General features: G+C 31.1%; 2 protein-coding genes across 5 annotated transcripts; one reads left to right on the forward strand and one right to left on the reverse strand.

Annotated features, from left to right (window-relative positions):
- Positions 1 to 9,936: 9,936 nt before the first annotated feature.
- LOC105205077 lies at positions 9,937 to 13,685 on the reverse strand. Of its 4 annotated transcripts, none has more exons than XM_039445935.1 (5): positions 13,494 to 13,685; positions 13,222 to 13,413; positions 12,874 to 12,999; positions 12,525 to 12,674; positions 9,937 to 12,312 (listed from the first exon to the last, which is right to left on the reverse strand). In XM_039445935.1, the coding sequence occupies exon 5, from the start codon at positions 12,248 to 12,250 to the stop codon at positions 10,481 to 10,483; it is 1,770 nt and encodes a 589-aa protein (XP_039301869.1). In that variant the 5' UTR covers positions 12,251 to 12,312; positions 12,525 to 12,674; positions 12,874 to 12,999; positions 13,222 to 13,413; positions 13,494 to 13,685; the 3' UTR covers positions 9,937 to 10,480. The 4 variants fall into 4 exon arrangements, with proteins under 4 accessions (XP_039301869.1, XP_039301868.1, XP_025986242.1 ...); XM_039445934.1 differs by having other exon boundaries at positions 13,489 to 13,685; XM_026130457.2 differs by lacking the exon at positions 9,937 to 12,312 and having other exon boundaries at positions 12,347 to 12,674; positions 13,494 to 13,657.
- Positions 13,686 to 13,757: 72 nt separating this feature from the next.
- LOC113002989 lies at positions 13,758 to 16,862 on the forward strand. The gene is made up of 9 exons (XM_039445936.1): positions 13,758 to 14,210; positions 14,314 to 14,453; positions 14,637 to 14,728; positions 15,000 to 15,177; positions 15,361 to 15,458; positions 15,544 to 15,678; positions 15,756 to 15,842; positions 15,933 to 16,170; positions 16,270 to 16,862. Exons 4-9 carry the CDS (start codon positions 15,075 to 15,077, stop codon positions 16,386 to 16,388), a joined length of 780 nt encoding a protein of 259 aa, XP_039301870.1. The 5' UTR covers positions 13,758 to 14,210; positions 14,314 to 14,453; positions 14,637 to 14,728; positions 15,000 to 15,074; the 3' UTR covers positions 16,389 to 16,862.
- Positions 16,863 to 19,417: the final 2,555 nt, after the last annotated feature.

Raw genomic sequence — 19,417 nt, forward strand, 5'->3', positions numbered from 1 at the left:
GGATGTCCATTAGACGTTAACAACGGATGTCCATTAGACGTTCCGTGGATCATTAATAAAGGGTTCATAGAGCCTTAGTGGATGACAAACCGACGTCACGTGGATTATTAGTAGAGGCTTTATGGAGTCTCAGCAGATGTTACTTAGATTATTAATGGACGTGTACCGTGGAGGTTCGGACCTTCAGTGGACATCTAATGGACGGTAAAAAACAATTTTTTTAAAACAAATTTTATTATTTTTATAGCTTAATCTGTATTCACTGTTTCACATATAACATTTAATTTACTAATTACAATTACGTATTATTTTATAAATTTTTGAAACGCATCGGCGCCGGCGGGATTCGAACCTAAGATCTTCGGAACGATAACCTAGTATCTTAACACTGAGCTAAACGTACACTTGTGAGATTGTTAATAAAAAGTTATATTTTAAGTAAAGCTGATTTGAACAAGAAAAAACTGGCGTCTTGGGTATCGCGCGAACACTCTTATTAACCTTTTGTTTATTTAGCCTTAGATATTTTTAATATAAATTATATAAATAATTAAAACTTGTTTCTGCCCATGGCCAAATCAGTCAAAAAACAACAATTAGAAATAGTATCAAAGCATGAAAAAACATTAATGACGTAAAAAGCCCGTTGCCAAAGTTAATTTTGCAATTAGTTGTTATAAACAAATTGTCAAAACTGACTGTAGAGGAGAACTGATTGCGCCAATCGATTCACCGAGAAAAATTACTAAAAAAACATATATGACGCTTTTTTAATTGTCATAGTTGTTATAATTGTTATAAACAAATTAGTTGCATAATTATTTTGATAAAGAGATAATGATCAAATTCCGTACAGCGAGCGCATGATATACGTAATATAACATTTTATCCTTGTTTAACTTCTAGTGATCAACAAGGATAACGTCATGCGCATTATACGCTTTATGGAATATATCTGACTTCTATGATAAAAGTAAAATTTCATGAAGCTATAGAAATTTTATGGACTTCTAATGGACGTCCATCTGACTTCCATGATGGAAGTAAAATCCTATGAAGCTCTAGAGGTTTAATGGACTTCTAATGGACGTCCATCTGACTTCAATGATGGAAATAAAATCCCATGGAGCTATGGAGGTTGGATGGATGTCCAACGGAGATCTATTTGACTTCCATGATGGAAATAAAATCCCATGGAGCTATGGAGGTTGGATGGATGTCTGAAGGAGGTCTATCTGACTTCCATGATGGAAGTAAAATTCCATGGATCTATGGAGGTTTTATGGATTTTTAATGGACGTCCATCTAATTTCCACGATGGAAGTAAAATCCCATGGAGCTATAGAGGTTTCATGGACTTCTAATAGACGTCCATCTGACTTCCACCATGGAGATAGACGTCCCATGGAGGTATGGAAGGGCGATGGACATCCACTGGAGGTCAATTTCTATGTGGGATATTACTTTATAAATTTTATTTGTATTTTTTATAATAGTAGGAAAATACTTTGCCTTCAAATATTTCTTATTTGTGTTTAGTAATTTTACACAAAACACTTTATTTCTAGGCGCAATTCATAGCAAGAGACCTAATGTATTTGTTACGGATTTATCATTATACATAGGACAATGGTTAAAGAATGCTCTATATCAAAAACAAGATGATGAAGGTCTTGGAAGACGTGATAAAAAGTTCAACGAAACAGATAAGCATTTCTAATTATATTTTGTTTGGCAAATACACATATGCATTTATATTTTCACTCAACATTTTATTCACATATTAAAGTAATATATTACAGTAATAAATAGCATTTCGATATTACTCAAGTTCACGTTAATATTACCTGTTATAATCTCATCTCTAGATATTCCCAGTGAGAAAAGATGACAAAATCGACGTCAATTCGACATCGATTCGACATCAAAATCATCAAAATGATATTATTTCGATGTCGATTTGATAGGTCATTTCTCGCTAGAAATTAGTATTAATTCGATATCAAATCGACTTGTCGATGACTGGTCGAAATTTAAGCCCATGTTTAAGTCGAATCGACTACACATTTTGACCATCGATCGACCAGTGTTATCGACGTCGAATCGACGTCGATTCGACTAATCATTTCTGGCTGGGTACACTCAAGCATATTGTGTCTCGTAGAAGCATTATTTTGCAATGAAACTTTTTTTAGCTTATTTGTTATATAGCTATAAAACTTTGTACAGAGCCGATTTTTGTAATTTGGTTTTTAAGATTTTATAATAAATAAATTATCTGCACCTCAGTTACACTGTAGTGTCGATCGAATAAAGTTTGGTTTATGCAGGCCGTAACCGCTTACTTATGCCGAAACCGGTAAGAAATTGACCAATCATAGTCGACTATTCTTCTATAAATCGATTATGATTGGCTAATTTCTTACCGCTACCGGCATAAGTTAACGGTTACGGCCTGCATAAAACAGGCTTTACATATGATGAATTCCTTTTGTCTTTTTTATTCAAAGAATTGCTGTTTACAAAGGTGCAGGCAATTCTCCTGATTACAAATATCGCTGTTACATTACGATCTTTCAAGAATTGAATAGAAAATTAATGCGGTTACGCAGAAAAATCTATAATCCGCGATTTTCTGAAGTGTGTAAAAGGCATACATCTTCACATATTTAATTTATAGAATATCCTCCGAAAGAGTTTCAGCTGACACCGATGTATGTCAAGGTAAGTAATAAAATCATTGCGTTACAATATATAAATGTATAATTCATATTACCGAGCTTGAAATTTTGATAGTACCTTGTTTTTTTCTATTGCAGAAAGCTTTCAAAGAATCGCTGTTTAAAGAGATGGAAGCAAATCTTCTGATTACAAATATTGCTGTTACATTAATTGAGATCATTCACCAGGAATTGAAAAGAAAATTAATGAAGACGGTTACGCAAGAAAATCTATCCGACATTTTCTAAAGTCTGTAAAAGGCGTTGTAGATTTTCACATATATAATTATAATAGAATGACCATACAAGAGAGGTTAAGTTGGCACCGATGTACGTTAAGGTATGCAATAAAATCATTGCGTTACTATTTATATGTGTATATATGATTTATATTACCAAACTTTAAATTTTGATAGTACTTTGATTTTTTCTGTTACAGAAAGCTTTGTTGAAATATAAAATTGAGTGAGCTATCAATAAAAAAATTGTTTATTTTTGGGTGATATTTAACGTAAATCGAAATGTAATTTTTCCACAAAATTTTTGATTTGTAAAGATTACGACATGCCATACCAAATGATTTATACTTTGTTGTAAAAAATTTGCTTCATATTCTTGTTACGTTCATCGGGAAGCGTAAACAAAAGTTTCTATAGAAATTTTTTAAGGTAAGATACGGTTATTATAATTTTTCATAATAAACGCATGTTTTGTAACAATATTTTTAAAAATATATAACACCTCTTTGCGCCGATAATTTAATTGCAGACCGAACAATGAAAACAAAGGACTATATTATTAAGACAATACGATTCATAAGTTATTTTCCTCTAATTGCTGTAATAATTAAATGTTGAAAGTAATATATAATATTTTTTCTTTATTTTTTAGATGGGACGGATAGGACGGCCTTGTAAGGTTTCTAATCGAGAAGCAATTCTGCTATTTCAGAAATATATGCAATATTTGAATACCAATAATTTTCCTTCGAGTTCTGCAAAAGTTTGGAAAGACATGAGCAAAGATCTAAATGGAAGATGGAAACTGCATTCAGTTTATACACATGTGACAGAAAATAAAAATGGGAATTTTCAAGCAGCTCGTCAGAACGGGAAGGTAGCGTACAGTACTATTGCACACAAGCCACTCACAACCACTCATAGCGCTTGAACAGAAGAATATCTCTAGGCACCAGCCGCTGTGATTGGCTGTGTGCAATAGTACTGTGCGCTATCGGTACCTTCCCCGTCAGAACTTGGGTATAAATATCCAACCTCCTATGTTCAAAACCGTTGAAGATGTTACCGTTAAGGAATCATCAGGGAATTCTGAGTTGGATGAATCATCTTTCGACGAGAATGAAGACGTTGATGTTGATTTCTTCCCTCTAGTTCTTTCACCTACAGAGTGGGAACAAATAAAGCCCGAGCAGATTTCTAATCAAAAAAGATAAAAATCATGGGTTTGGCCAAATGTAATCACAAAAGCATTTTGGAATATGTACAAATTTCCATGTGCTTTTCTGGGCAAATGGTCGTACGTGCGCATGGAACTTGAGGACGTAAATAAAAATAATGTTGAATCTTCCTCTGATTTCTATTTAAAGTTTAAAGGATTATGTAAAAGCAAGAAATGTAGTAACAAAATTGTTGGTGTTGCCGACAAAAAATCTGTCAATGGAAAACTACACTTAATAATCAGAACATGTGATACTCGTAATGATTATCATGAAGAAGTTAAGAGACCATTGCATGGTCCCGAAAGGAAAATAATTGGACGAAAATTAAAACGAAAAAGAGTCGCAGGATATCAGCAAAAATTACTTGCGGAGAATATGGAATTTGGAGAGAACGAACCACCGTGGGTACAAAAATGTCATATTTACAGACAAGCAAAGATGGAATGTAACAAGAAAGATCTCGGTATTAAATTAAGCGAAAAAATGGATATGATAACAAGCATCCGTAATATGTTACGAGACATCCGATACAGCAATTCTATCCACGATATTGGAGCAAAGAAATTTTTTACTGCAGCCCAGAACAAATTTTTGTAGAAAAAGAATACTGCCGAATAAAGAAGGGATTTTCCCGAATTTGTTTAGATGCCACGAGTAAAGTGGTAGAAAAATTTGAAATTTTTTCAGGGTGAAAAACTGGCCACATATTTTTATACACAATTACCATCAATTTTGAGGGTAAAACTCTTCCTGTGTATCAAATGTTGTCAGAAAAACGTGACGCAGCTTTCATCACGTATTGGCTTCAAAAATGAATACGAACATGTAAAGCAACGATACCAAACGAATCTACAGTTGATTTAGGACGTGCTTTATTACTGGCCATGTGTGAAACATTTAACCGCATGACACTAAAAGAATATGTTGACGTTTTATTCAAATGGGCAACGAAAGACAGTCATAAAACACCTCGTCCATTTAACACTCTAATAAGAGCGGATGTGGCTCATTTAATGGCTGCTGTCGCTAGGTGGAAATGTATTAAAGATCTACGCCATCCTGCTGCTAAAGGTTTTTATCTTCATACAATTGCTTTAATGATTGACTGCCAAACAGTGCAAGAGTTTGAACATGTATTTCGATTGACAAGTATTGTTGCATTACATCCTGATCAAGATGACAGTGTAATGATGTCAGAAAAACAAATGTCAGTTTTTGTAGCTAGACGCCTTCTGGAGGAGTACATCACTGAACGTGGACAGATTATCAAGAAATTAGAGACATCGAAAGAGAACGTCGAAGTTGATGACAAAGTAAAAAATACTTTGAATTTAGCTGAAGAAAAAGATAATTAGAATTTAACCCTCACTCATCAATGGATCAAAAGGCTTATTTCCATTTCAACACCTTCTAATCAGCAAAAGCAGCTGGAGTGCAAGGCTGTAAATGGTTTTTATCTTCCGGAATTCATACAGCCACTTGAACGAATTGCCAAAGAGTTTCCTATATGGACTGCAGCAACTTTTCCTGGCATACAATCACATGCGTCGACAGCTTCTCAAGAAGGATATTTTGCTGAAATGAGGAAAAGAATTTTTGAAGGTATTGCTTTACCGTGTTCTGCAATTCGATTTTTGAAAGAGCATATTAATGACTTATATTCTGGCACTAATGAGGTAGCAACGAAATTGAAACATTTTAATCACAATTATAAGCAGCTGGTACCAACGACGTATACATCAGAGAAAGGATTAGGATTAGCCTCGCAAAAACCAGCTCGAACTCAACATTCATCCGCTAAAAAATCAGAATCAATTTGGCAAAAAGCTGTTTCAACTTCGTGTTCATTTGACGAACTAAGATTCTTGTCGCAAGGATTTGCACCAACTTCATGTTCATTTGACAGTGAATTAGGAAATTTTTTACAAGATCCAACTCCAGCTGCATGTATATCATTAGATCAACATTTAGAATTCTCTCCCCAAATGTCCGTACCACCGCAATGTTCAGCAGATATTGAGTCTTCAGTACGAAAACCAATATTAAATTCAGCAGACAGAAAAGTAAAATCCTCATCGCAAAAGTCATATATACATATGAATTTTGATTCAATAAGTTTATTGCGCGAAAGGGCTCGCATGGTGAATGACTCTGATTTGAAGAGTAGTGAAGCGTGGATAGGATTTGTCAATGAAAATAGTTTTTTTGCAGACGTTAATGAACGAAGTCCTGAAAACCAAAAAAAATAAAAAAATATTCAAGATACTTCTGAAATTCTTTCTGAATTACTCGATTTTGAAAGTACCCTTACAGAAATGAACTATTGTAACTATTAGTAAAACTATTAATAAAACTATTGGATTATTCGTCATAGTTTCTTCGCGGATTATTGGGACAAACTATTACACAGAACTATTGAAAAATTGTTTGAGCCCAATAGTCACTACGATTTATGTAGTCATATAAAATATGTATTGATACATCAATAATTAAACGTAATAAATTATAGTTTCCAAAACAATATTTCTTCTTTTTCGTTTAAAAGGATTAAATAAAGATTAAATATGAATTAAACATTTATGTACAAAATTTAATAACAATACAAATTGTTATTCTTACATGTAAAAATATAAAATTTTATATGGGACTGCGAACCACATACACATTACATTTAAAAAAAAACGAGAGCGAAATTCGTCTCGAAGTTACAACAATTAGTTTCCAAAAGTTTCACTAAAATGCGATTTAGAAAGACGGTCACGGTGGCGCCTAGATATAATGCCTGTGGCCGCACTCGACTCACGAGAAAATCCCCCGCGGCATGGCCACCTAGTGGAAGCCGCGCAAGCCGCGAAGGCGCGAAGACTGGCGTCGCGAAAAAGCTTTGAGACCATAGACATAGTACAAAGTCTATGTTTGAGACTCAAAACCAAAGAAAATCGCTCGATTTTTGAGAGCACGGTAATATGTTTTTACGTGTAAAATAACTATTAATAATTGAATGTCTTGGATTTTAACCGTATTCGGTGTTTCTGAAATGATTTATAAATGTTTTTCATTTCAAAAATAATATACGTTTTCAATAAACCTTTAATTAGCTATGTGTATAAAATACGTTTATTTGTTTAAATATTGCTGCAATAAAAACGTATAAATATAATTTACGCTTAAACTTTTATTAACATATTTAAAAAGTATATCATACCAAGGTATTAAATCTTATTTTTGATACGTTATTTAAAGGGACAACTTTTACAAATTATAAACGTATTTAAGAAACTTAATTAGCATATGATAGTATTTTATAGTATTTTTATACGTGTTATAAACGTAAATACATTTTTGGCATTTTATAAACCATTTCTCAACGTACAAAATACGTTCCATATTATATATACGTAATAAAAAAGATTATTATAAACGTATATTGCACTAACGTATAAAAACCGTTTTAACTATATACATATCTGCCACATATCTATACCTGTTTTATACCATACTTGCGTTTAATAAACGTATAAAACAATCCAGTTTTTATTGGGTTTATTGTAAATAGTCGACTAATAGTCATTTATATATTAACTATTAAAAGTAGTGTGCTGGTGATTATTCCAAATAACCTGATTATGAAATCAATTATCATTCCATAAAAGAACTATTGGGGAATGATTATTGCAAATAATCTCATTATGAAATCAATAATCACTCATTCAAAAACTATTAGGAAATGATTATTGCAAATAATCCAATCATTAGATGCTACATAATCACTATTAGAGAATGAATAATCACTATTGTAAGTCAATAGTGATTTTTGGCTTTCCAGTAGTTCATTTCCTTAAGGGTAATAACAACGCAAATAATATTAATCGAAACTACCTTTATAATCCAAACAATAATAATACTCATAATTTTCATACAAATTATAAGAAAGACAAACTTTTTGTAAAAAACGAATCCACACTGACTGCTGAATTATTAGCGTCAAAACCTATTTTTACGAGTACGCCGTTAATCAACGATAATTACACGAAATCATTATCAGATGAGAAAGAAGTATCAACTGAACTGTCTAAAAGTGACAAGGAAAATTTGAATCCAAAATGTAAGAACAAACCTGAGAAAGTAGGTTTCTATTTTCAATCATATCCACAAATACGATTTCTTAACGAGAGACTAGATAATGGAGGAAAACGAGGTTTTCTTTTAAAGAATGGGCTAAAATTAGGAATTATAAAAGTTAATAATATTGCTGCAGATCTTCAAAAAACTTGTGGGTTTGATGCTATCATTCATCTATTGCAATTTGGTGCGCTTTATAATTCTCAATATCATTTTTGTATACAGTCATCGACTAATCGCGCATTAAAATTTGTATGCAAATTTATGAAGATTGGTCCAACTATAGAGGTGCTTCGTGAACGAATTATTTTTTTAAATGAATTTTATCCGCTTGTAAAAGATCTTGAAGCTCCGTTTATCAAACCACACAAGTTGATTGCAGAAGATTCGATTACTGTGATATGGAAGAACCTTTTTTGTTGTTCCGAACCGACTGAGCCAAGTGCAATTAGATCGTCTAAATGTAATAATCCGAAATGTATATCATCATTACCAAAGGATTTTGCATACTTTGAAACAAATAGCAGAATAATCAATACCAACCCTTACAAAAAAGTAGTACTAGCAATCAGTACTCAGTACTGAGTGATCAGTACTCGTAATATTGAGAGTATTAGTATGTTAATACTCATGAATACTGCGGAATGGTCAGTACTGTCAGTGCTTACAGTACTGGCAGTACTACAAGCAATAATACTTATTAGTACTTCAAAGTATTGAAGTGGTCAGTACTTTATCAGATTAATATTTGGAGTACTATTGTGATAGTACTGCCAGTACTGTAAGAACTAATGGGCACAGTACTGACCATTCTGCAATATTCATGAGTATTAACATACTAATACTGTCAATACTTAGAGTATTGATCACTCAGTACTGAGTACTGATTGCTATAGTACTACGTTTTCGTAACGTACATCTTAGAAATACTAAATTAATAAAATACCCTTATGAAAAAGTAGTATTGGTTTTAATACTGGAACAAGTATTGGTGAAAGTACTGGAGACATAAGTACGCAAAGTATTACTAAATTCAACCATACTGACTTCGTTAGTACTCCCTCCAGTACTTCATCTAGTACTCCCTCCAGTACTTCATCTAGTACTCCCTCCAGTACTTTCTCCAGTACTTTCTCTAGTACTCCCACCAGTACTCTTTTAGTACTTATCGAATACTCGTGGGATACTAACGTGTGGTACAGGCGCAGTACTTGCGCAGTACTACCCAAGTAGAACAAAAAGTCAAAATGATATCAAAATAACGTAATTTTGACGTCATCTTGACTTTTATATAATTATTTGTTCTTCTTAGCGTAGTACATTCGTGCAGCAATAATCATTCAAGCACATAAACTATGCTGACGTAAGCCTCACGCACTCAGAGAACTGTAAAAATGTTCAAGATTAAAGAGATCTTAAATTTTAAGTTCTATCCACCAGGAAACAGGAGATAAAGTAGTGATTATTAATAATATAAATACTTTTAAACTAAAATATTGTAAATTGAAAGTAGTACATATTTTATTTTAAAATATATAAAGTTTTTTCAATCTGTTATTTAACTGTTTAAACGATTAACAGTTACACAACGTGTACACATTAAATATTAAGTAAGGACATTCTATCTTCTTTTATTATATTGTATTTTTATAACATAGAACTGTTTTACATTTTAGAACAAAACAATCTTTTACTTTTTTGCCCTCATCTACAAAAATCTCAATTCTATAACATAAAAAATAATCTCTTTATAATTTCAATTTAACAATGTTATAATATCTGCAAATATCGATTTTTGGTATATAGTTTTATAAAATAAAAATATCCGTAAAGTACATATTCTTTGGCAAAATCTAGAAAACTGGGATAGTTTTCACACGACGAACTGCATTTTTGCAACTGTTTTATATTTTAAAACAAAATAATCTTTTACGTTTTTGCCATCTCATCTACAAAAATCTAGATTCTAAAATATGTAAAATAATCTCTTTATAACTTCAATTTAACAATGTTATAAAATCTGCAAGTAACGGTTATTGGTATAGTCATAAAAAAAAACATCCGTAAAGTACACATTCTTTGGCAGAATCTAGGGAGCTGGGATAGTTTTCACTACACGACGAACTGCATTGTTGCATTTGCGTTTGGCTGCGTTGTAAAATTCTTTTTCTGCATTTTTTTAATTTTCGTAACTGCACGCATTAGTCATAATTTCTTCTCCTAAAACTTCTGTTATTAAATGTTGCTCTATAACAGATAATTCCACTTGTTGAGCACATCCACAAATTTTTAAAAGCCCAAAATGAAGATACTTATCAATATTTGAGTCCCCAAACATTTTATTAAACAGTGATTTTCCTGATACACTGCAATTTTGAAAAATAGTACTGTTCTTAATGTTTTGCAATCTTAAATAAGATTTACAAATTTGTTGAGGAACGCTCTGAGAATTGTGAAGTATTTTAGTTAAAATACTATTGTAATGCTCAAACGGAAACGCCGACCAAGCCCATAAAGCACCAAACTGTTTTACACTATCTGAGATATGAAGGAGAAGATGAATGTTGTATTTCATATACTCCTTTCCGTATAGAGTTTCAGTATCTTCAACAAATTGTTGCAAAGCTCGTTTAGCAGACCTGAATTCCTGAATACTAAATCTGCCCTTTAGGATAGTATAAATACTAAAAACTAAAAGCAGCCAGTGTTTGTAATAACGTAAAGGTAATATATCTTTCAAACATACAAGCGAGTAATAAAGTAAGTGATGTTTCCACTGAGATGCTTTCCACAATCCGAAGTTTTCAATAGAGTCAGTAGTTCTAGAAATTTCGTGACAAGTCATAATTTTCTTCAATTTTTGATCATACAAATTAACTCTTGTTCCTATGTACCACGGTTTCTGAAAATTCTTTGAATCAAACCACATAGTGGCAAATGTTTTGCAAACACCTAGCAATACACAGTGCATATATTCGGGCGGAAAGGAATATATAATATTGAACAAAGGTATAAACATTTTTAGTGAAAAACCTTTAACTCCAAACACTCGCCGTTTTTCAGTAATTGGTTTTTCTACATGTTTTTCATGTTTTTTTTTCGATCTCTTAATTCCTATTCCGCCGCAAAAGACACGTGCATGGCCTTTCCCAACTCGCATTCTCTCTCCTTTATTAAAACACAAGCTACATCCAAATTTCCCATTATATTGGGAAATATACTGAACGACTGGTCTAGCAACAGAATCGATTGGGGAAAGAAGAGTGTGCACTTTTATTGTTATACGATCTATTTGTCCAGATGGAGTAAAAGTAATACCGTTATAGTGTAAATCTCTTAAATCGTTTACAAATGGCTTTAGGAACAACTGCGTGTTTGGTTTCACCGTTCCGTACCATAATCCACATAAAATAATAGAGTTTCGTCTGTCACGGTACGGTAACTCATTAATTGCAACTTGAATAGGCCACATAGATACTTTAGAAGATTTAAACACTTGTACCCCATCCGTATTCCATTGAAGTGTAATATCGAGATCGGAAATTTTATTTTTACGCTGTAATGATTTGTACACACTTCCACTATAAATATCTGATATGTAATTAGTGTCATTCGTTCTCTGAAAGTTATTATAATAACTACTAACTACATTACTTAATTGTTCTTTAAGTGGAAGTTGTATAAAAAAATTTCCATCGTGTTGCAATACTTTCTGGTTGTACTTTTTACGGCAATCGGGACATTTTGTATTTATGTTTTTCCCAACAAAATCGAATAAAGTGAAACAATTAATGCAGTAGAAATGTGTTACAATGTTAGCAGTTTTTGGAAATTTGTTTAAAAAGAGATATTTCGATTTGTGCACTATCGTAGGAAGATGACAGTTAATGAGAAATAAAAGATCTTCTAATCCGACATCAGTGATGTTGTGACGAATTATAAAACTCATAATGAGCAATTCACTTTCTTTTAATGTTAGCTGCAAGATTCGTATAGTGGAGCACCTCGTTCCTGAGAATAATGATTGTTTAAAAATTACACAATGTTTTAACGACATAATTAAAGTTAATATTTTACTTGCATATTACTTTTTGTTGAACATTTCTAAAAGTAATGTATATTAAAAATCAAATACTTAATACATAAAAATAACTATAATACATGATGATATGTTGTTAATTCGGAATGTTATAAATTGTCACAGTTTTAAAATCATTATTTACTTGATGGTTATCATATGTTATTTCATCATCAAAACCATATTCGTTGTTGTCGTGTTCTGGAGGATTTTCATTTTCTTTATTGTTTTCTGACTAATTATTTTCCTCTGATAGATTTTCATTATTTTCCTCTCTGTCTGAACCAGTATTATCCTGTGAATGATTTTTTTTTTTAATTTTGAATAAATGATGCATGATGTAAGCATTTCTAATTTTGATCCCAAAAAGAACAAAACATTTTTTAATTTAAGTTTAAGTCTTATTTGAAATCGCTTAAGCATTTAATTATAGCATGTTTTCCTAAATACTAATAAATGTTAACATATATTAAAAATAAGAATATACTTCTTACATTATCTTCAGCACATTCGCTCATTGCACTCCGACCTGTTTCATAAACATGTTGTTCACCAATAATTTCATCACCGATAACATTCATATTACTAGAACCTTGATAACTACTTCCAGATTGTATTTCCTGTATAAAAATAGTAACACATAGAAACTTCAACAATTACTTTTACAGCATTTTTTGTTTATAACAACTATTTCAAAATTAATGATAATTTTGTTTTGAATTAATTTTTTTAAATAATGAATAAATGTTTATAAAAGAATATTCTTAATTTTTTGATAATAAATAAATGTTTATGACAGAAGAAACATGATAAAAGTAATGAAAATGTGATTTAATACTTACATCTGCGTTTTGAACTTCATCAACAAGTAATTGTCTACCTTTTTTAAGACGTGAGAAATAAGTTGATTTAGGAATTCCATTCTCAATATACTTTTTATAAGGACCCCTTATTTTCATATTTCACATGTAAGGCAAGATCATACGATCTTATTTTTACAATTACATAAAATAATTATTAATTCCACTTAATGACTGTAAACACAAGGTGATGTCAAATCCGGAAATTCTCTTAAATACAAATATTAGATTATATTCACAATAACAAACCTAACCTAACCGAACACGTTCCACACAAGCTATTGCGTGCATTCAGTACGCAATTACAATCGCTCAGGCTGCTCTCGGAAACATCACCCGAGTGCCCTCGTGTATCATCTTATTCTTGTTTAACATTCGGTGAACAACAAGGATAAAATGATACATGGCACTCGGGTGATGTTTCCGAACATAGCCTTACTGTGCTCAGTGAGCCCTTGCATCTGATTGGTGTATACCCACCAATCAGACACAAGGAAACGAGTCACATGACGTAGGCTGATGGCAGAGAACGAGACGTAAGCGCGCGCTTTATATCTCTGTGAGTTGTCTGCTATATTAGCCGTACTTAATAACCTCTTTTGGTCAAAAACAAAGACTTCGCAATATTACGTGAATAATAGAATAAAGTGAACGTGTTTTATGTTCTCGATCCAAAGTAATTTATATTTTGTGATTAAATCAAAATGAGTTATAAGTGGAATATAAGTGACGAGAAGTGCATATTAGTGCAATTCTCGAATGAAAACAATGAACTCGGGATTGGTTTCCAAGATTGGTTGCAATGTAAAAATGATGAAATAAATGCAGATACCATACAAAGTTTAATTGATAATGAATCCGAAACTACAATACTTTGGCCAAGGTGCGACGTAGGGCCTGCAAATATTACGAAAAAAAAACCAAAGACTGCGAGTGGAATAAAGTTGTCGTTAAGATACTTGCATCTGGTCGTAAGTAATTTAAAAATTACATTAAAACTGTTTTGTAACATACGATGAAATATTACGTCATTAATAATATTCAGATAAATACGAACATTTAAATTAATTTTAGCATGGACTGTCATGTGTGAGAATCAAAACTCACTGATAAAGTATGGTATTATCAATCCTATCAGACAGGATCGACGAAATTTAGCAAAAAAACAGCATGACGAGGATAGTGATAATATAAAACAAGCAGCGACAAAAAAGGTGATGTTTAGTAAGAAATAAAACGATACAATATTTTATCTTTTTATCTTTTTATATTGTAGGTAAAAACATAACCTTTTACCAAAATTTTTTGTATAAATTTATTTTGGGATTGTTAAATTTTAGTTCTAAGTAACTTTTCGCACTAATTTTTAAATAATTATATGTTGATTGCTTTTTTAGACGTTAAGATCTGCTCCAAAAAATAAAAAAAATCTAGTAATGTTGATAAGTCTGCTACATTCTTCGCTGAATATAAATCACAGCAGCCGAAGGTAAATGTTATTACCTATTATAACACTTGTTGATGACAAAGGTTCAGTCTTTTTACGAATAATGTTTTAGATTTATGTTTTAAATATTTCTGTATTTAAAAAAAGTTAGAAATTTCGTACAACAAAAAAAAACCATTTTATTAACGTTAAATGTAATATTGTATCATAATTGGGCTAACATTATATTTTTAAGTTCTACAATTATTTTGTATTTATCTGTAGTTTATTTTTAAAATCGTATTCACTAGTTAACATTTACTTTTATTCGTAGTATGATACTATAGAAGAATCAGAAGAAGAATCAGAAGAAGAATCAGTCGATGACAGTTCAAATGATAATTTCAACATGTCAAAAAAATCGAAAAATGCACTGTTAGAGAAAATCAGTGATTTAACTTATCAAAATAAGAAGTTAAAAGAAGAAAATGTTAATTTACTCGCTGTGCAAAGTATGTTATTTTTACTTAGAAATAATAAAAATTACATTCCTCATTAACAGTTATTTTTCAAATTATAAAGTAGTAATTATTGAATTTCTTAAAATATGAAGTATTTAATTTGTGTAAAAAATAATGCGAGTATATATTTTACTTTTATTTTGGGCTAAAATAGAATTTATATACACGTTTCAGACGTATCAAAAATTGACTCAATAATTACAAGAGTTTTGAAAAATGTAAAAACAGTGGATGATATTACTTCAAAACTTGCAGATAATACATTGGCTCAAGTATGTAAAAAAATTTTAAGAATTTATTATGCTTTACAATAAAAGGATTGTTTTAATAATTTATTAATAATATTAAAAATTGTAGATGAGGGCAAACGTTGATGAAAAGTCAAACGTGCGACACAAACAAAGTTCCAGTACCTTTTCATTTGGAATAAAGGAAATTAAGATTGAATTACTAGATATTGCACAGGACGAAACAGAAACTAACTATCATAATGTAATATATAATGTACTTAAATTTTTTAAGATAGTTATTTTTTTCTGTATTATTAATAATAATTATTATTTATAAAGGCTGTTGAATGTAACAAAGGAAACATTCTTTCTGCTAGCGAATCTAGAGAATATAAAAACGAAACAAAATCCGTACTACAGCTAGAGGTGCTGTACAATTTTACTGAATCGCATACATACACAAATTTTTATGGAAATTTTAATATGTAACATGAATAATATTATTTTTATGCACAGAGTGACAAAGTTCAATTGGCTGAAGGTGTTTTCATCGATAAGTATGCGTTGAAAAATAGCGATCACAGCAGCGTAAAAAAATTAACAAATGACTTGTTATTACATGTCTTTGGTTCCGAAACATTAGCTGCTAGCAGTGTTACTGGTAAACTACCAAATTTATATTCTAAATTACCTGAAGGTCAGAAGCCTAAGGTAAAACCGATGTTAGATCCTCATAAACTGAATGCTTGTAAAGGTCAGTTAATATAAATCTTGTTATGCAATATCACCACGATTAATTATATGTTATATTTTACTTTGAAATATTTTTAAACGTTATATCTGTATGTTACAGATTATGTTTTGAAACGATTTCCTAACGAAAAAAATGCAGAAAAAGAATTTTACAACGCAGCCAAACGCAAATGCAACAATGCAGTTCGTCGTGTAGTGAAAACTATCCCAGCTCCCTAGATTCTGCCAAAGAATGTGTACTTTACGGATGTTTTTTTTTATGACTATACCAATAACCGTTACTTGCAGATTTTATAACATTGTTAAATTGAAGTTATAAAGAGATTATTTTACATATTTTAGAATCTAGATTTTTGTAGATGAGATGGCAAAAACGTAAAAGATTATTTTGTTTTAAAATATAAAACAGTTGCAAAAATGCAGTTCGTCGTGTGAAAACTATCCCAGTTTTCTAGATTTTGCCAAAGAATATGTACTTTACGGATATTTTTATTTTATAAAACTATATACCAAAAATCGATATTTGCAGATATTATAACATTGTTAAATTGAAATTATAAAAAGATTATTTTTTATGTTATAGAATTTAGATTTTTGTAGATGAGGGCAAAAAAGTAAAAGATTGTTTTGTTCTAAAATGTAAAACAGTTCTATGTTATAAAAATACAATATAATAAAAGAAGATAGAATGTCCTTACTTAATATTTAATGTGTACACGTTGTGTAACTGTTAATCGTTTAAACAGTTAAATAACAGATTGAAAAAACTTTATATATTTTAAAATAAAATATGTACTACTTTCAGTTTACGATATTTTAGTTTAAAAGTATTTATATTATTAATAATCACTACTTTATCTCCTGTTTCCTGGTGGAGAGAACTTAAAATTTAAGATCTCTGTAATCTTGAACATTTTTACAGTTCTTTGTGTGCGTGAGGCTTATGTCAGCATAGTTTATGTGCTTGAATGATTATTGCTGCACGAATGTACTACGCTAAGAAGAACAAATAATTATATAAAAGTCAAGATGACGTCAAAATTACGTTATTTTGATATCATCTTGACTTTTTGTTCTACTTGGGTAGTACTGCGCAAGTACTGCGCCTGTACCACACGTTAGTATCCCACGAGTATTCGATAAGTACTAAAAGAGTACTGGTGGGAGTACTAGAGAAAGTACTGGAGAAAGTACTGGAGGGAGTACTAGATGAAGTACTGGAGGGAGTACTAGATGAAGTACTGGAGGGAGTACTAGATGAAGTACTGGAGGGAGTACTAACGAAGTCAGTATGGTTGAATTTAGTAATACTTTGCGTACTTATGTCTCCAGTACTTTCACCAATACTTGTTCCAGTATTAAAACCAATACTACTTTTTCATAAGGGTATTTTATTAATTTAGTATTTCTAAGATGTACGTTACGAAAACGTAGTACTATAGCAATCAGTACTCAGTACTGAGTGATCAATACTCTAAGTATTGACAGTATTAGTATGTTAATACTCATGAATATTGCAGAATGGTCAGTACTGTGCCCATTAGTTCTTACAGTACTGGCAGTACTATCACAATAGTACTCCAAATATTAATCTGATAAAGTACTGACCACTTCAATACTTTGAAGTACTAATAAGTATTATTGCTTGTAGTACTGCCAGTACTGTAAGCACTGACAGTACTGACCATTCCGCAGTATTCATGAGTATTAACATACTAATACTCTCAATATTACGAGTACTGATCACTCAGTACTGAGTACTGATTGCTAGTACTACTTTTTTGTAAGGGTTGGTATTGATTATTCTGCTATTTGTTTCAAAGTATGCAAAATCCTTTGGTAATGATGATATACATTTCGGATTATTACATTTAGACGATCTAATTGCACTTGGCTCAGTCGGTTCGGAACAACAAAAAAGGTTCTTCCATATCACAGTAATCGAATCTTCTGCAATCAACTTGTGTGGTTTGATAAACGGAGCTTCAAGATCTTTTACAAGCGGATAAAATTCATTTAAAAAAATAATTCGTTCACGAAGCACCTCTATAGTTGGACCAATCTTCATAAATTTGCATACAAATTTTAATGCGCGATTAGTCGATGACTGTATACAAAAATGATATTGAGAATTATAAAGCGCACCAAATTGCAATAGATGAATGATAGCATCAAACCCACAAGTTTTTTGAAGATCTGCAGCAATATTATTAACTTTTATAATTCCTAATTTTAGCCCATTCTTTAAAAGAAAACCTCGTTTTCCTCCATTATCTAGTCTCTCGTTAAGAAATCGTATTTGTGGATATGATTGAAAATAGAAACCTACTTTCTCAGGTTTGTTCTTACATTTTGGATTCAAATTTTCCTTGTCACTTTTAGACAGTTCAGTTGATACTTCTTTCTCATCTGATAATGATTTCGTGTAATTATCGTTGATTAACGGCGTACTCGTAAAAATAGGTTTTGACGCTAATAATTCAGCAGTCAGTGTGGATTCGTTTTTTACAAAAAGTTTGTCTTTCTTATAATTTGTATGAAAATTATGAGTATTATTATTGTTTGGATTATAAAGGTAGTTTCGATTAATATTATTTGCGTTGTTATTACCCTTAAGGAAATGAACTACTGGAAAGCCAAAAATCACTATTGACTTACAATAGTGATTATTCATTCTCTAATAGTGATTATGTAGCATCTAATGATTGGATTATTTGCAATAATCATTTCCTAATAGTTTTTGAATGAGTGATTATTGATTTCATAATGAGATTATTTGCAATAATCATTCCCCAATAGTTCTTTTATGGAATGATAATTGATTTCATAATCAGGTTATTTGGAATAATCACCAGCACACTACTTTTAATAGTTAATATATAAATGACTATTAGTCGACTATTTACAATAAACCCAATAAAAACTGGATTGTTTTATACGTTTATTAAACGCAAGTATGGTATAAAACAGGTATAGATATGTGGCAGATATGTATATAGTTAAAACGGTTTTTATACGTTAGTGCAATATACGTTTATAATAATCTTTTTTATTACGTATATATAATATGGAACGTATTTTGTACGTTGAGAAATGGTTTATAAAATGCCAAAAATGTATTTACGTTTATAACACGTATAAAAATACTATAAAATACTATCATATGCTAATTAAGTTTCTTAAATACGTTTATAATTTGTAAAAGTTGTCCCTTTAAATAACGTATCAAAAATAAGATTTAATACCTT

Source organism: Solenopsis invicta, chromosome 2 (genome assembly GCF_016802725.1).
Source record: "Solenopsis invicta isolate M01_SB chromosome 2, UNIL_Sinv_3.0, whole genome shotgun sequence".
NCBI classification, from domain to species: Eukaryota; Metazoa; Arthropoda; class Insecta; order Hymenoptera; family Formicidae; genus Solenopsis; species Solenopsis invicta.

Coding starts and splice junctions, on each gene's coding strand:
- LOC105205077 (XM_039445935.1), bottom strand. CDS start 12,250: ATGAGTTTTATAATTCGTCACAACATCACTGATGTCGGATTAGAAGAT.
- LOC113002989 (XM_039445936.1), top strand. CDS start 15,075: ATGTCAAAAAAATCGAAAAATGCACTGTTAGAGAAAATCAGTGATTTA. Junction 15,459..15,543: donor CAGATAATACATTGGCTCAA/GTATGTAAAAAA, acceptor TAAAAATTGTAG/ATGAGGGCAAACGTTGATGA. Junction 15,843..15,932: donor AATCCGTACTACAGCTAGAG/GTGCTGTACAAT, acceptor TTTTATGCACAG/AGTGACAAAGTTCAATTGGC.